The 14,454-nt window shown below is 43.0% G+C and overlaps 1 protein-coding gene across 6 annotated transcripts in view; it reads left to right on the top strand.

Annotated features, from left to right (window-relative positions):
- The first annotated feature begins 2,790 nt into the window (after positions 1-2,790).
- The window catches only part of MAN1A2 (mannosidase alpha class 1A member 2), a 159,543-nt gene continuing 147,879 nt past the window's right edge, over positions 2,791-14,454 (top strand). For 5 of the 6 annotated variants that reach the window (XM_067302560.1, XM_067302567.1, XM_067302594.1 and 2 more), the window contains exon 1: positions 3,196-3,669. In XM_067302560.1, coding sequence (XP_067158661.1) covers positions 3,362-3,669 — 308 coding nt within the window. In that variant the 5' untranslated portion in view covers positions 3,196-3,361. Of the gene's footprint in view, positions 3,060-3,195; positions 3,670-14,454 lie in introns of those variants that run through there. The other variant, XM_067302575.1, reaches the window with a different exon arrangement.

The following is a 14,454-nucleotide window of genomic DNA, read 5'->3' as shown; positions in this document are numbered from 1 at the left end:
TGAAGAACAAAAGTCTTCATGGACTGATCTTTTCTTTCAGACTGCATGAGAGCAATTCAGCAAGTGAAGACATGAATGTATTTGAAGATATTTTACTTTACAGATGAAAACTGGAAGACAGTTGAAATGGCAAAAAGACCAATTGAAGCCTGTTGATCCTGAAGTAATAGCATAAAATACTAGGTTTAATCACTGTATTATTTGGAGCGCATTGTAGTATCATTGGTAATGCAGCACTCTTCATCTATGTCCTCTCTTCGGCCTTTCTGGTCCACACTGCCTTTCTGGTTTCTGTCACCTAATGGAAGTCTTCACATTTCCTTCCCTTTTTGACTAATGCAAGACTAGTGACTGGTGTCCACCTGTCTACCCCATGGCATTACTGTAGGTCCAGTTGGTAAAAAACAGAGAATAAGAAGCAAGAATATCAGTAGATGGAAAAGTTTAGCTAGATGGACAAATGGGAAGTGCCCTCAGTCTGATATGCTAAACAGAAAGACCCAGCAAGGTGTGGTTCAGAGCTTGGATGTGAGGATGTAGGAAGTGTTCAGAGCACAGAATTAGTCTCAGTTAGAAAACTGTCTCCTTTCCCTTGATCAAGAAAGGCAAGATAGGTGTCAGGGCCCTGAGTGCACTGATCAGTCTTAATGGCTCTGACCTGCCTCACCTGGAGTCACACACCCTGCCCCAGACCCCAGGTGAGGCTGGTCAGGACCATTAAAGCCTATTAGCACACTCAGGCCCCTGACAGTAGGAGGATGAGAACCACCTGACTTTCAGGTATTTAGCCTTGCCCTCTTCAGGTTCTTATAACTGGTGATTGTAAGGAAGCAGCTTGTCACTAAGGAAGAAATGAGGAAAGCGTTAGGGTTATTGTGTCTGGTATCCAGGGGATAACTGTCAGTATAGGAAGTTAACTTCAGGTACCCTGATAGACACTAAGTGTTTAACTGGATTTTTTTGACCTGTCCACATTGACCACGAGAGTTTTTGGTTTAGCTGAGCTGCTTTCCCTCCCTGAAGCCCTCCCAAATTAACTTCTGTTGGGGGCTAATTTCTATAGGATATCCACACTTGGACCAGAAGCTAAGCACTAACATTCTTCAATTCAGCATGTCCAGCTGGACTTGGGATGTTTTTTTCACAGTTCATCATAATTCCCCAAGGATTCGAAGCATTCAGAGCAAAGTATAAGAATGATAAAAGACCTAAATGCTTGGTATTACTGGCACCAGAGCTCTCAGACCTGCTTTGCTCAGATACCAGCAGCTGCTAAGACTGTGATCAAGGGTACCACATGTGGGTATTGGCAGCATTAGTTGCAGCGAAAGCCACTCTTGGCTCTGTGCCTGGTCTATCTGTGTGCAGGACGCATGCCTCCATGCCTTTCTCTCCTGCTTTCCTAATGTTTTGCTCTCACACCTGCAAACCAGACTCCTTGTTCTCCTGGAGCTCAGCTAGGGGGTTCCCCACAAAGAGCTGCTGCCCATCATTTCAGTTCACTTCTCATACTGGCAGTCCTACTGCAGTTTGGGAGCTCTGCCTTACACCTTGGAAGTCCTCTCCGATCCAGCTAACTGCATTTTGGCAGGCTGAACCAACCTATCCTTGTCCCTGCCTTTGTGTTTCCTTGGCTGTGATTCAGTCTAGTCTGCCAGGTTTACTAAACACACTCCAATCCCTACAGTTGTTGAGTGCTCAAGGCTCCGGTGATCTTGTTAAATCTTGAAAAAGCAAAAACATCCTACCTTGAAAGGAGCTGGACGTGTAACTTGTCTCCCAAACTTATGGACCTGTTCTTGTTCTTTTAATGCCTTTGACCCTGGTTCCTGCAGATGCCTTGTCCAGGCCTTTACTTTACTTTTTGTTTTATATGCAACTATTTACAGACTAAAGAACTTTGACTTGTTGTGGACACAGGCAGGCAACAATGCATAACTGAGCAGGGTAAAACGGTCACAGATAATGTTCATAAAAGACAACTCAGAGATGTTCTCTGATGGTCCCTGCACCCCCTCTCAAAGTCCTTCTGGCTTAACATTCCCACCTCTTTGAAGTGGCTTGGGCACTGAACAGGAGGTCTTGCTAGAGCCATTGAAGTGACTAGATTTGGCAGTGTCTCTTGCAGATCCATAGATCTCAGCTACCAGGACATCATCTGGTGATCCAGGTTGATCACTAAGATAAATTAAAATAATCACCTCTGAGTATGTGCACAGCGACCACTACTTAGGGTAACTGTAGGTGTTTGGTGAACGTGTTTACATTAGATCTTTGTGCAGCTCTTCGGGGATGTGTCTGTCACGTCTCTGACTGACAACATCTCTCTCCACCGGGGTTAATCCTGTCTTCAGGGTTCCCAGGATGATTATTTCTGCCTCCTTGTTGTGCTAATGAACTGGTTTAAATCGCTTCCCGCCAAACCAGGCCTACGCTCCGTTTTCCAAAAACACTCCCGATTTTTTTTTTTTTCGCGTGCACCCTAATACGCGACGCAAGCCTCGCCGAGCCCAAACCGCGGCGCGGCCCGGCCCGCAGGAGGCAACGACGAGCCGCTCGGCAGGCGGCGCCGGGGCCTCGGCGCTACGCCGCCCCTCCACGCACCACGACCGGTAACGCTAGAGCGGGCGGCGCGGCGCCACGAACAGCGGAGGCGGTCGGCAGCGCGCGCAGCCCCGCCCGCTCCTCCCACCGCGGGGGCGGGGCTCTCTTGGCAGCGGCTTCCTAGAGACCTCGCTTTGACCAAGGCGCCTGCGCCGCCCGCCCTCGCGCAAGCGCAGTGGGGCTGGGGAGAGGGTCCGGAGTGGAATTGCGGTAGCTGTTCCCGGCTCCGTGCGCCGTTGCCCGCGGGGCGGCGGGGATGAGCCTCTGCGCGGCCTGGCCCCACGGACACGGCTGGAGAGGCGCCGCGCGCCCGGCCGCGGCCCCAGGAGCCCGCTGCCGCTCGCCGCCGCCGTTAGGGTCCCGGAGGCGAGCCGCCGCGGAGCTCGGGGAGCGTCGCTGACCGTAGCCGCCCGCTCGGGCCCCGCTCGTGGCGGAGCGCGGGAGGGGGCGCGCAGGTACCTGGGCGGCGCCGCCGGCCGGAGCCCACTCGGGGGGGCGGGGACCGTTGGGGCGGCCCGGCCGCCGCCTCCCCCCTTCCCCCCCCCCCCGCGCCGCGGCGGTTGGGCGCGCGAGGGGGGACGCGGCCCGGCGCCCGCGGGGAGGATGGTGAAGCCGCCCCGCGCCCCCGCGCCGGGCCGGGGGCCGGCCGAGCCGAGCGGGGACCGTGCCGTCAGCGCCAGCCTCCGCACGGGCTGAGGGGTGCCGCCGCCGCGCCGGGAGATGAGCCGAGCTCTGCCGGGTGGTCGTTAAAGGAAGGATGACCGCTCCCGCCCTGCTGCCGCTGTCCGGGCGAAGACTGCCCCCCCTGAACCTGGGGGCCTCCTCCTTCCCGCACCACAGGGCTACCTTGAGACTCTCCGAAAAATTTATCCTCCTCCTTATTCTTAGTGCCTTCATCACCCTGTGCTTCGGGGCGTTCTTCTTCCTGCCTGACTCCTCGAAGCACAAACGCTTTGACCTGGGTTTGGAGGATGTGCTAATTCCTCACGTGGATACCAGCAAAGGGGGCAAAAACCTCGGAAGCTTCCTGATCCATGGGCAAGGACACGACGAGCACCGGCACAGGTAAGTGGTTTGGTTTCCAGTAAGGACACGGTGCATCACTTTTGCTGCTATGGCAAGTGAATCCAGATGGGAGTAGGACTGGGTTCAAGAGAGACCCTTAAAAAGGGCTTCCAGCTGGCCAAAGCACTGTAGCTTTCAGGTGCTTTATCACCCCACCCCCTCCTGCAAACTATCTGTCTTTAAATGTAATGTCTTTTTTTTTTTTTTTTTTAATGTTTCTCTCTGGCAAATGTAAAAGTTATGATTGCTTACCATGTGTAAAAAGAGGTTGCTGTCTAGAAGCATTTTAGTGTTTGGGCAGGCCCATGAAAAGTGAGAGTCCCTCGCATCCTGCTGCTGCTACTCTCTCCAACAGCACTATGGCTTCCCAATGTATTCCAGCTTCCGAATTCTTTTCTGCATATCCTTGCATCCTTCAGCTGCTGTATGTAGCTGTGTCTCCTTGTTTTCTTTTCAAATGGGAATTTAATTTTGGCCTTCTTAAGTAGCTAGTACTATAAGGTTAAGGCTGAGCTCTCCTCCATTGGGTAGATGATTGTTTTCCCATGCTAGGCAATACCCTAATCAGTCATGGAAAAAACGAGTGATGTTACAACATCTGTGGGAATACTATAAGTGGTTGAAAAACTGCTAAATCTTTTCCATAGGTTTTGCCTCCTGACTCAAAGCACCTCTTTGGTGAATAGTATACATAGAACTCTGATAGAGATTTCATGTGGTGTCCCAAAGGCTATTAGCCTGTGATGTGCAGGAGATAAAATTAGTGTAGATGGCATAATTGCTTTTTCTGGCTCTTAAAATCTGTTCTTTTAATGTTGTTCCAGAGAATCAGAGGTGTCGGTGATTAAATTTCCTTAAATCTGTTTGCCAGTGTAAATAAATTGGAAGTAAAACAGTAGTTAAGTGTAAAAGGGGTAAATATCATGCTGTTGATAGTCTGAGGCCACCTAAAGCTTTGTGCAGCACAAGTCTCTAAATGTTCAAGACTGGATCAGGTGGAGTTAAACCTCAAACTGAGATTCAAAAACTTAAATGAGGGTTTTGCAGTATATTTGCTTCTAATTTATATTAATTACTTAAATCACCTCCTAGTGCCTGGATCATAGATAAGTGAAGCTGACTAATCTCTCTTCAATGTCAAAGATATGTAAAATGGGATTATGGTGAATGATAAAATATAATGTGCTCTTCAGTACTTACACTAGTAATATAATGAAATTTAAAGAAATGTTACTTATGCTGATAGTGTTCCTTCAGGAACAGTCTGAAATATATTTATCTTTTTGACATATTGTAAGAATTATTTAAAGGTTATTTATGCTAGATTAAAAGGGGGAAGTAATTGCCTGTTTTTATTGCTGTTATGGGTTATAAAGACTACCTGAACACTGTGGTATTTTTCCTTAAGGCATCTTTGCTGTTTGATGTCTTGGAGCACTTATGAGCTCTTTCTCCTGCCTCACTAACTGAAAGGGATGGATGCTTAATACTTAACACAGACTTTTCCTGTCAATAATGTTAATTTGCTGGTGCAGTTAAATGTTGCACAAAGTATAAGTTTAGACATTCTGACTAATATGCCCTTGAAGTTCTCATATTTAATTTTTTGTTTGTTTCTTTGTGGTCTTGTTATTTCTGAATTTAACCAGTCACTGTGGTCTCATGCAGTCAAAATCGAATTCTAAAATAGAAGACAAATGAAACAAACCCAGAAATTTTCAAAACTCCAGCTCTGAATGTATCTTGTGTTGCTGACTGGATGGGACATAGAAAAAGGCATTTGTTAATACTGAGCGTTCTGAACTGATGTTCTTGATTCTTATAACCTACCTACTTGGGTCCTTGTCAAGTTTCCTTTTTAAGTGTAGTTCCTGAGGCTACAGTTTCAGGAATGGTATTAAGAAGTGTGTACTGCTTTTATCCTTCATTTGTAGTTGAACAGTAACTTATTAACTGTTGGAGCTAAATGCATTTTGTTTATTTGGGCTCTGTCCTTAAAAGAAGTGGTTATCAGTTAACTCTTCTATGGTTCCTATGAAAGCAGTAAATGTGTATACCCATCCCGCACGCATAATCCAAATTGTCCCGTGTCATGCTCAAATTTTATGACTGTCTCTTGGTTTGTAGTTGAACAAGAATAAGTATTATTGCTTTAGTCCTGCAAACCAGTGGGTTATCCTAAGCATGTCTTAGTTAAAAAGGCCTGCTTGCTTAACCTGCTTGGAAGACCTTTGTGTGAATGCTGCAGGATCCATTATGAAGAGTAGTTATATACTTTACTTCTGGAGCAACTTTCTTGGCTTGTTATCATTAGGCTATTTGCCGGTTTGGAGTTGACATGGTCAATATGCAGGAAGAAGAGACGCTCCCTTGTCAGTGTGGGTGCTCAGCTACTGTTACTTGGTTGCAGAAGCATTGACTAAGCTAAGCCTGGTTTGACAGTCAGTTTTGTGAGAAAGGTCTTCAGTAGTGAATTCTAGATCACTTATCCCAGTTTGGGATGAAAAGCTTGTTCAATTTACCATCAAGGAGCAAACTCAAGTGGCAGCTAGCCTACTGGTTGTATTTTTTGAATAGCACTTATGAGCTATGAAAAAGAGATCAAGAGAAAATATTCTCCCCTGAATCATCAGTAGATTGTGGTCTCAAATGTGAAGTGGGCTAATGAATTGACAAGATGTTCTCCCAAGAACTGTGGGACTTCAGAAGATATTGGGTGGAAGGTCATTCATATGAAGTATACCCTTAATCATGAAATGACAGGCATGTTGATTTAGTGACTAAGGGAAAGTGTGTTTTCTGTGAATGATAGTATTGACCTTTATAAAATGATTAAAAATTATGTATCTTTGTTATGCAGCTCTTTATGCATCTAGGATATAATATTTTAATCCTCCTTTTCCCCTGTCCCCTAAAACTTGAGCTTGATAGGCTAGTGGAGTATATGCATATTTCTGTCTTCCAGCATAATGTAGTGAGGATGTAGGTAGAGGGCTATCATACAGGCTTGCTTTAGTGTTGAGCGTACAATAATGATTCTCACTAGAAATTCTCTGTATTTCCTGACACCGCTTTCTTACATCTCCCTTGGACCTTCTTGACATTCTTGAGTGTTTTTATTAATCTAGTTATAGTGGATATCTCTTGGAGACATTATCTTTACTTTTTCCATTAACTTTTTTTTTTCCTGCTCCTGTCCCTCCTCCCTTCTGCCCTGCCTTGCAGAAAAAGGGGGGAGGGAATCCCCACCCCCTTGCTGGCAGTCTTATTTGTTCAGGAATTAGTGTCCTTCCTGTCATCCAAAGAAAAATGGCTTTCTTACAAGAAAATATTTGAAATCTGAAACAAAGCTGTGATTGATATTTTGGGGAACAGATAAGCTGTTTTGCAAGTTAATATTCATTTTTTGCTTTTCATTTCAGGGTAATTGCTTTATGTATACTTCCAGGGTAGGACATGGGGAATGGATTGGTAATATAAAGGTTCATATCTTGTGTCCAGGAGGAAGGAGAGTGGAAAAGACTAGTCTGGGATCTTCTGAAGAAATGTGCATGCACACCCTTTTTAAAAATCCACTTCACTTCTCAAAGATGAATTTCTTTGTTTCAAATAGGATATTGCAGAGGCTCTGGAGCAAGAGAAGCACAGTTTTGAAGACAGATCTTGACCTACAAACTAGTGTCTTGCAAAACTTAGGAAAAGTGACAGTTATCCAAAATCCTGCAACAAACTTGTGCATCTTTCCTGCCATACTAGAACACTTAAGCTGTTTCTCCCTCACCATTTTCTTTACAGCTATTTTTAGGTACTTTGTTCTTCTGTACGAGTTCTGAAAGATAGATTTGGAGCCAAAATAAAATGTTCATGTGGTTTCTTGCCACCTAATGTAAATGAGTGAGAATGCAGATGCCATATAATCTCCTTGATTTATCAGATTTCTTTAAATCAGACTATCTTTAATATGAAAATTGAACAGATGTGTTTAATGATGTGTCAAGCAACTGCTTTTTATATTACTTGACAAAAATTGAAATCACTTCTGTTGTAAAAGTATATTAATCATAGAAGCAATAAATATGTAATTTTATGAGCTCAAACTTGCCAAGCCACTTCGTAATAGCACTTGGACTATTGTTGTGTCAACAGTTCAGTCTTTCAAAATTTGCAGAGCTGTATCTTCAGCTGCTAAATTCTTGTGTATTACCTCAAATCTAAGTCCTGTGTATGCTTAAAAAAAAGAAAAAACTCTTGCCAACAGATTGGTAGCAGGTGCTCCTAATACAACTGACCCCTCAATTGCCTACTTACTGTGTAAACAGGTATAGATCAGTGCAGATTATGTCTTTGACTTTGTTCCTGTGAAGCTAAGGAATATTGGCTTCTATATTATGCAAAAATGACAAGCCTAGCAGTTTGTTAGGACCAGTTGTGTGTCAGCAGTTGCATGGCAATAGTCTGAAAGCACTCTTCTGTTGCTCAATATACAGTGATCTTTACGACAGTAGCAGCTAAGCATCTCTACTTTTAAGAGGTAAAAGTAATAAGTATAATTCTGAAGAACTTTGTCTTAGTTTTCCTTTATGCTCTTTAATTTTTTTTTTTGAAAGCAATGTGAAAGGCTTAATATGTTTCCTTTGAATCCTTTTATCTTCTGTGGTCTATATGGTTTAATCAGCCGTAGCAGAAGCGGGCAGAGGAAATAACTTAAACTTCTATTATTCAGTGGAATTAGTGTCTTCTGTCTTCTCTTGCCAAGCCGTCAAGTGTAAAATTGCATAAAGCAATTCTCCCAGTTCTTCCCCCCACCTTTACTTTAGCCATAGCTCATTAAGTGCAATGTTGAGTATTTGCTATTGTGATACAGTTAAAAAAAAAAAAAAAAAAAAAAACTCACCTTTTTCACTGAAAACATAGTAGCCACTGTGGCATCTGGGGCCAAACTCAGTACTTGTTCAAATTTTTGCTGCATGAAGTTGAGACTGTCTTCAGAGCAGATCTCAGTCTCTGGAATATGGGCAGCAAGTTTAAGCTGCGGTGCTTGGTTTAGAAGTTAAGGGACTTTTAGGGTCCAACATGCAGGAGATGTAGCTCTTCATGGTGATAGCTGTGGAGCTGAAGAGGGTGGGACTAGTCCGTTTCAGGTTAGGGTTCAAAAACATCTGGTATATCTACTGCAGAGAAGTTAACTGTCTGGTCTCAGTCTTCAGCTATCCACGCTATTGCAAGAGCACTGTCCTCCATCTTTCCTTATCAGGAGATGTTTTTCAGTTGGAGTTTTTAATAAACCCTCGTCATTCTTTGTTCTAGGCTCCATTTGGAGAGAGGACCAAGAAATAATGCTGGTACTTGGAGATGTATGGAAATTTGTCCTTTGACTTCTTCTGGAGCCCCCAAACCATACTCTTTAAAACTTCATTTGAGCTTCTCTTGAAGTTAGGTTGGACTATGGGAGAGGTACCCCCTTGTATTATTTCACAAGGTTCTATTGAAATTAGTTAATTATATAATAACCTGAGAAGTGCGTTTGTATTTGATTTACAAAATGCAAATTCTAGACCATCTGTCTAGATGTCCTCCCTCCCTTCCCCTCCTGTCTGCTTCTTAACAGTGTATATCACATGTAGAGTGCTTCTTTCTTCAAGTTTTCCTGCTGTATTCCATTTTAATAAAGTATTTTATGTGGATTTCCTGTAGTATGGAAGTGAGGGGACTAGAGCTGGTGTTCTCCAGTCTTGCCTTTCTGGTTTAAGAAAAATTTAAACCTGTTAATTGTGTGCATGCTGAAAAACAATTGGGTGTGGGAAAACTGCAGAAAGTCTGCTTGTTGGATTTAGGCCAGGTAGAGGGTGGGCGGCAGTGGTACTTTGGTTCATTTGGAGTTTTGTAGATTAAAATCTCAAAAGAACTTCAGCATAAGTGTGGGTTATTTGATGATGTTAGCAACAGTGTAAGGAATAGTAAGCCACATGGATAACTGTGGATATTCTACAGTATGAGTTCTTCGATCTTCTGATCTCACCAATTTATTGTAGTAAATACAAACATCCTGGCCCTTGTCAGCTAGTTTGGAGTTTCAGGTCTTTGTGTTTCCTTATAGCAAATGTATGTAAAACTAATCGTAAGTTTGGTGATATCATATGTTTTGTGTACATGTTTTCATAACAGTTGAACTGAGACTAAACATGGGCAAAAGGTGAAAAAATCTTGTGGAGATTACTTGTTGCTCTTACATGCTAGCAGTTTCTCTCAGCTTGCATAAGGGAAACTGATATCAATCTGCATATGAGATTTTGAGGTTTACAGCATTGTATTCTCAGATTAGATTTGTCTTAGGAAAGTATTATGGCCTCGAATCTTTTATCTGTGAATTTCTATAAAAGCATATGTTAATGTTTTCCCCCAGAGATATTTTGAAAAAGTCTTAATTTGCCTCTTGTGTCCTTCCCCTTCCTTAAGAAACCTGTGAAGTCCAAAACATGATCAGTGCTTTTATTCCATCATCCTCCATTTTTATTGTTGCAGCTCCGAATGTTCAGAAATGTTTGGTCTGATAGGTATAGAGTTATTTACCATCACAGTTATTCAAAGTGGAATTTCAATGTGTTTTGATATAGCTTGTAGGATTTATTCTTTTGCCTTCATTTCCAGTTGCAGACTCGAGTGCCGTAATCTGTCTTAATTCAATAACTAGACTGTCACTTTATTACTAAAATTCCTAGAGTTCTGTTGCAAGTTAATTGCTTGTGGCGAGGGGGGAGGAGTGTTCAACAAGGTAAAGATAATGAGGCCAAAGCAAGGAGAGAGAAATTAAGGAAAAACCCTCCACAAAGCCTTAGGGGAAAAACAGATTGACTCTAAATGTCCTCTCTGATTACAATTTTTCCGAGTACCTGAATTTTGCAATGTACTTATTTACCTCTATTTGGTCCATGTGGTTTCCGTTGTTATTCTTTGAATTGAAGAATTCAACAAATGAATTCAAGAAATAAGAGCAGTCTTTTTCTAATTTTCTTTCTTCCATTTCCTTAAATTTTTTTCTAAGTTTTTTTGCATGATAATGAAAATGTAGTGTCTATGTATGTTATTTTTATTTTTTTTACATTTTACTATCTAGTTCTATGGAGAGCGAATGCACACATCCATAGCTGGAAAATAGGGTTGCAAATTAAGGCTTTAGCAGGAGAGAGGGGAGTTTTAAGGGATGCTAACAGGAATAGGATGCATTACTGAGGTTATAACAAACATTGGGATAAAGAAGCTCAAAGACACTAATGTATAGAAAACTGGACTTCGTTAGCTCTGCCGCTCATAGGATTTGTTTATTCAGACTTTGGATCATTTTTGATTCCTTCTTGCTGCCTACAATTTTTTCAGTATGCTTAAGATGCAAACCCATGAACTGGATTATGTTGCATATGGTATTCAACATTATTTTCATTAATATTTTATGTGCTTTCTTTTACTTTTTAATCACATCTTAAAACTTCAGAGGATTTTGTAAAAGCTTCCCCAACTTCTTGCTGTAGTGCCACTGTTGAGGCTTACAGCAGACAGATAGGCATTTAAGGGCTTATGGTTTTCTTTTGTTTTAAAAATTATAATCTGGTCAACATGGTATGACCAAATTATTTACAGAATTAAGGGAATGCCTATGATGAAAGTACTTGCTGTGTAATGTATTAAGAGCTCTTAAATGAGATTAAATGTGGAAATTGACATTTGTATTTGCTGCTGTTAATAAACATGAAGTAATGCGTGCTGTTTGTATCCTGGAAGATGTTTGTAAGATGACATTCATCTCCGTTCAGGTTAAGCACTGCTTACTAGGCCTGCAAGGCATTCGAAGTTTGTACAGACAGGTAGCTTAAGTTTCTCCTCTTCAGTAATTTGTCATCACTTTTCTCCTGGAGCTGCTGACATGTTTTAGCTGTTCAAATGTACTATCAAGCCACTTTATGGGCAGATGGCTCTCAGTGGTAAATCGAACTAATCCATTTTACTTTTTATTGAATCAATCTAATGTGCTCACAAATGGTAAGAAAAAATATAATCTGTGGGAGTGGCATTTTCCTTACAGCCTTCAGCTGGAAGTGGATGGTCACATTTGCCATATTCTTGTTCTGTGAGCATTCTGACAGAGATGTAAACTTATGCTGAATCTACTGGTTTCAGTTGCGCTTGTGGTTTAGTTCTGTTGGCTAGGAAAAATAACTAAATTTAAATAATGCATGTAGCATTTCCTCAGCAGGTTTTTCTGGCTATGTTGCTGCTTTTACAAATTTACCGTATTTTGAGTGTGTGTTACTATTTTCTCTATGTATTGTATACAAGTTACAGAATCTTTTTTTTGCTGTAGAATACTTGCATTCTCTCTGTAGTGTATTTGGGGGGAAGGGGGAAAAATCCTAAACTGACTTTTTGGACCACAAATTTTCTGCCTGTAAAGACTAGCAGAATGTCACAGAACATTTTGTATGCCTTTTCAAAAAAAAAAACACAAAAAAACAGTAGAGTGAACAAAAAATAGTTGTACTATGAACTGTTGCCGTGTTTCTAGTGAGCTTTTAAATCACTTATTAATGGAGGTTTATTTTGGAAATACTGATACTGTTTTATTCTAAACTTCACAGTTGCAGATGATGCAAGCATGTGCCCATTTTCCCTGTGCTATACTTGCACATTCTTAGTTTCTTAAAAACGTCTGTTCTGCTGTTGGTTTCTATTTGAGTGGAAAGTGTTCTCCAAATTATTAAGTAACGCATGTATTGAATTCTGAATTACAATGCACAGTGTTTTGGAGAAGAGAATATTCCAGAGTAGTAAGTGCATGATTGAGTCCTGATATTATAGAGGGAATGTTTCTATAGTGAATTTGGATCCCTATTTTTTTGTGAATTAATTCAGCTTTTTAGAGACAGTGGAATCCATGGCAATTAAAATCATGATGGGTCCCTGAAACAGCTGATTTGCAGTAAGTAAACAAATCTAAACACGTGAGAAGTTTGTGTCTTTTGTCTTCTTGGGACTTTGAGACTGTTGGGGGATTCCTGGGAACCCTCTGAGGAACTTAAGGGTGTCCTTACTGAGGGGTAAGAACAGCTAGGTAAGGACAACCACAAGAGGCCTTAACTTCTTAGAAGCTCTAGCAGCTGCTAAGGAGCTCTGTCAGTTGCCCTGAAGGGGGATGTTGGAGTTCCAGCTGAGCTCTGTTTAGGGAGGGTCAAGCACCCTTTTAGTCAGTGTTAGGGAGAGGCATTTATAAGAGCCAGGCCCAGAGCACAGTTAACAGATGCAGTGGTTTGTGCAGCAGGGCACAAAGGACGGCCTGGCAGCACTGGTCAGATGAGCACATGTGTCCTCAGGCATGGTGGTGATGCACCACAGGGCACATTCCCCAACAGCTATTAGAGTAACTGTTCCTGCAACATGAAAGACTTTGCAGATGGAGCTTCAGAAGGAAGATGTAGCCCTGCAAGCCTTGGGCTGCAGGGAGTGCCTCAGGCCTCTGTCTGGGGCTGATGGTCTCTTTGCCTGCAGGAGCTCTGCAGTGGTCGAGGAGCTGAGCTGCTAAGTCAAGAAGCTGCAGGAGGAGGCCGGCAGACTGGGCAGCATCAGAAGGAGACTGACTAGGTCTTCTCTGAGCCTGCAGCTTCAGGAACGCAAATCCCCAACTGTAGCAGAGGGGCAGGCAGTGTTGGTGCCTATCAGGTCAGGAAGTGGAAGCTCCTGCAATGGTGAAGGCTGGAAGCTGGTAACTTGTGGCACCAGGAGGAGAGCTCCTGCTCCACCAGAAGACTTGGAGGTTTGCTGCTGGCTGGAACTCACATTTGGGATTTTGTGGAGAGGCTTGTCCAGTCTTTGAACTATTACCCCCTGCTGCTCTTCCTTGTGGGCACTAGCAGTGCTACTGGGGAAACCTGGAAAGTATCAAATGTGACTGCATGGCTCTGAGGGTAGTGGTCAAGGGCATGGGGACCCAGGTGGTATTTTCCTCCATCCTGGCAATGAGGAGGAAGGGCCTCAGGAGAGGACTAGATGGATCCTGCAGATCAACAATTGGTTGCACAGTTGGTGATGACAACAAGATTTTGGTTTCTACAAATATGGGATTTTCTTCAAGGACCAAAACTACTTGGTAGGGATGGGATCCAACTGACAAATTTGGATTTGTAATGGGGTAATAGTATCTTTGCTAACAGGCTGGCCAGGCTGGTAAGGAGGGCTTTAAACTAGGAACAATGGAGGTGGGAGAGAATGACTAATGGTCGAGTAAGGAAGTGGTGGATGGAATTGGAAACCAAACAGTCTGGGGTGATGTAAACAGAAGGAACTTCTTAATCAACTAAATGGGGCTAAAGTGGAATCACCCCAAGTGCAAATAAGTGCCTATGGGACTAACCATGTTATGAAGAAAGCTCTCATGCCCTTTCTAGGAAGTCAGGATGCTGGGCTGTGTCTCTGAAGTGCCTGTACACTAATGCATGCAGCATGGGTAACAACCAGGAGGAAATGGAAGTCTGTACAGTTGCAAGGCTATGATCTCATTGGGATCACAGAGACATGATGGGAAAGTTCACACATTTGGTCTGCTGCAATGGATGGATACAGGCTCTTTAGGAAGGACAGGCCAGAAGGGTGAGGAGGGGAATCACCCTTTATGTGTGAGAGCAACTAGAATGCACAGAGCTCTGCTTGGGGACAGGTCAGGGGTTGGCTGAGAGCTTATGGATTAGCAGGCAGACCAGCATGGGTGATGTTGTCGTTGCTGTCTGCTACAGACTGCCT

This window comes from Apteryx mantelli, chromosome 1, assembly GCF_036417845.1.
Source record: "Apteryx mantelli isolate bAptMan1 chromosome 1, bAptMan1.hap1, whole genome shotgun sequence".
Lineage (NCBI taxonomy): Eukaryota > Metazoa > Chordata > Aves > Apterygiformes > Apterygidae > Apteryx > Apteryx mantelli.
Note: the sequence above shows the minus strand (reverse complement) of the source record. Positions and strands in the feature narration are given on the sequence as shown.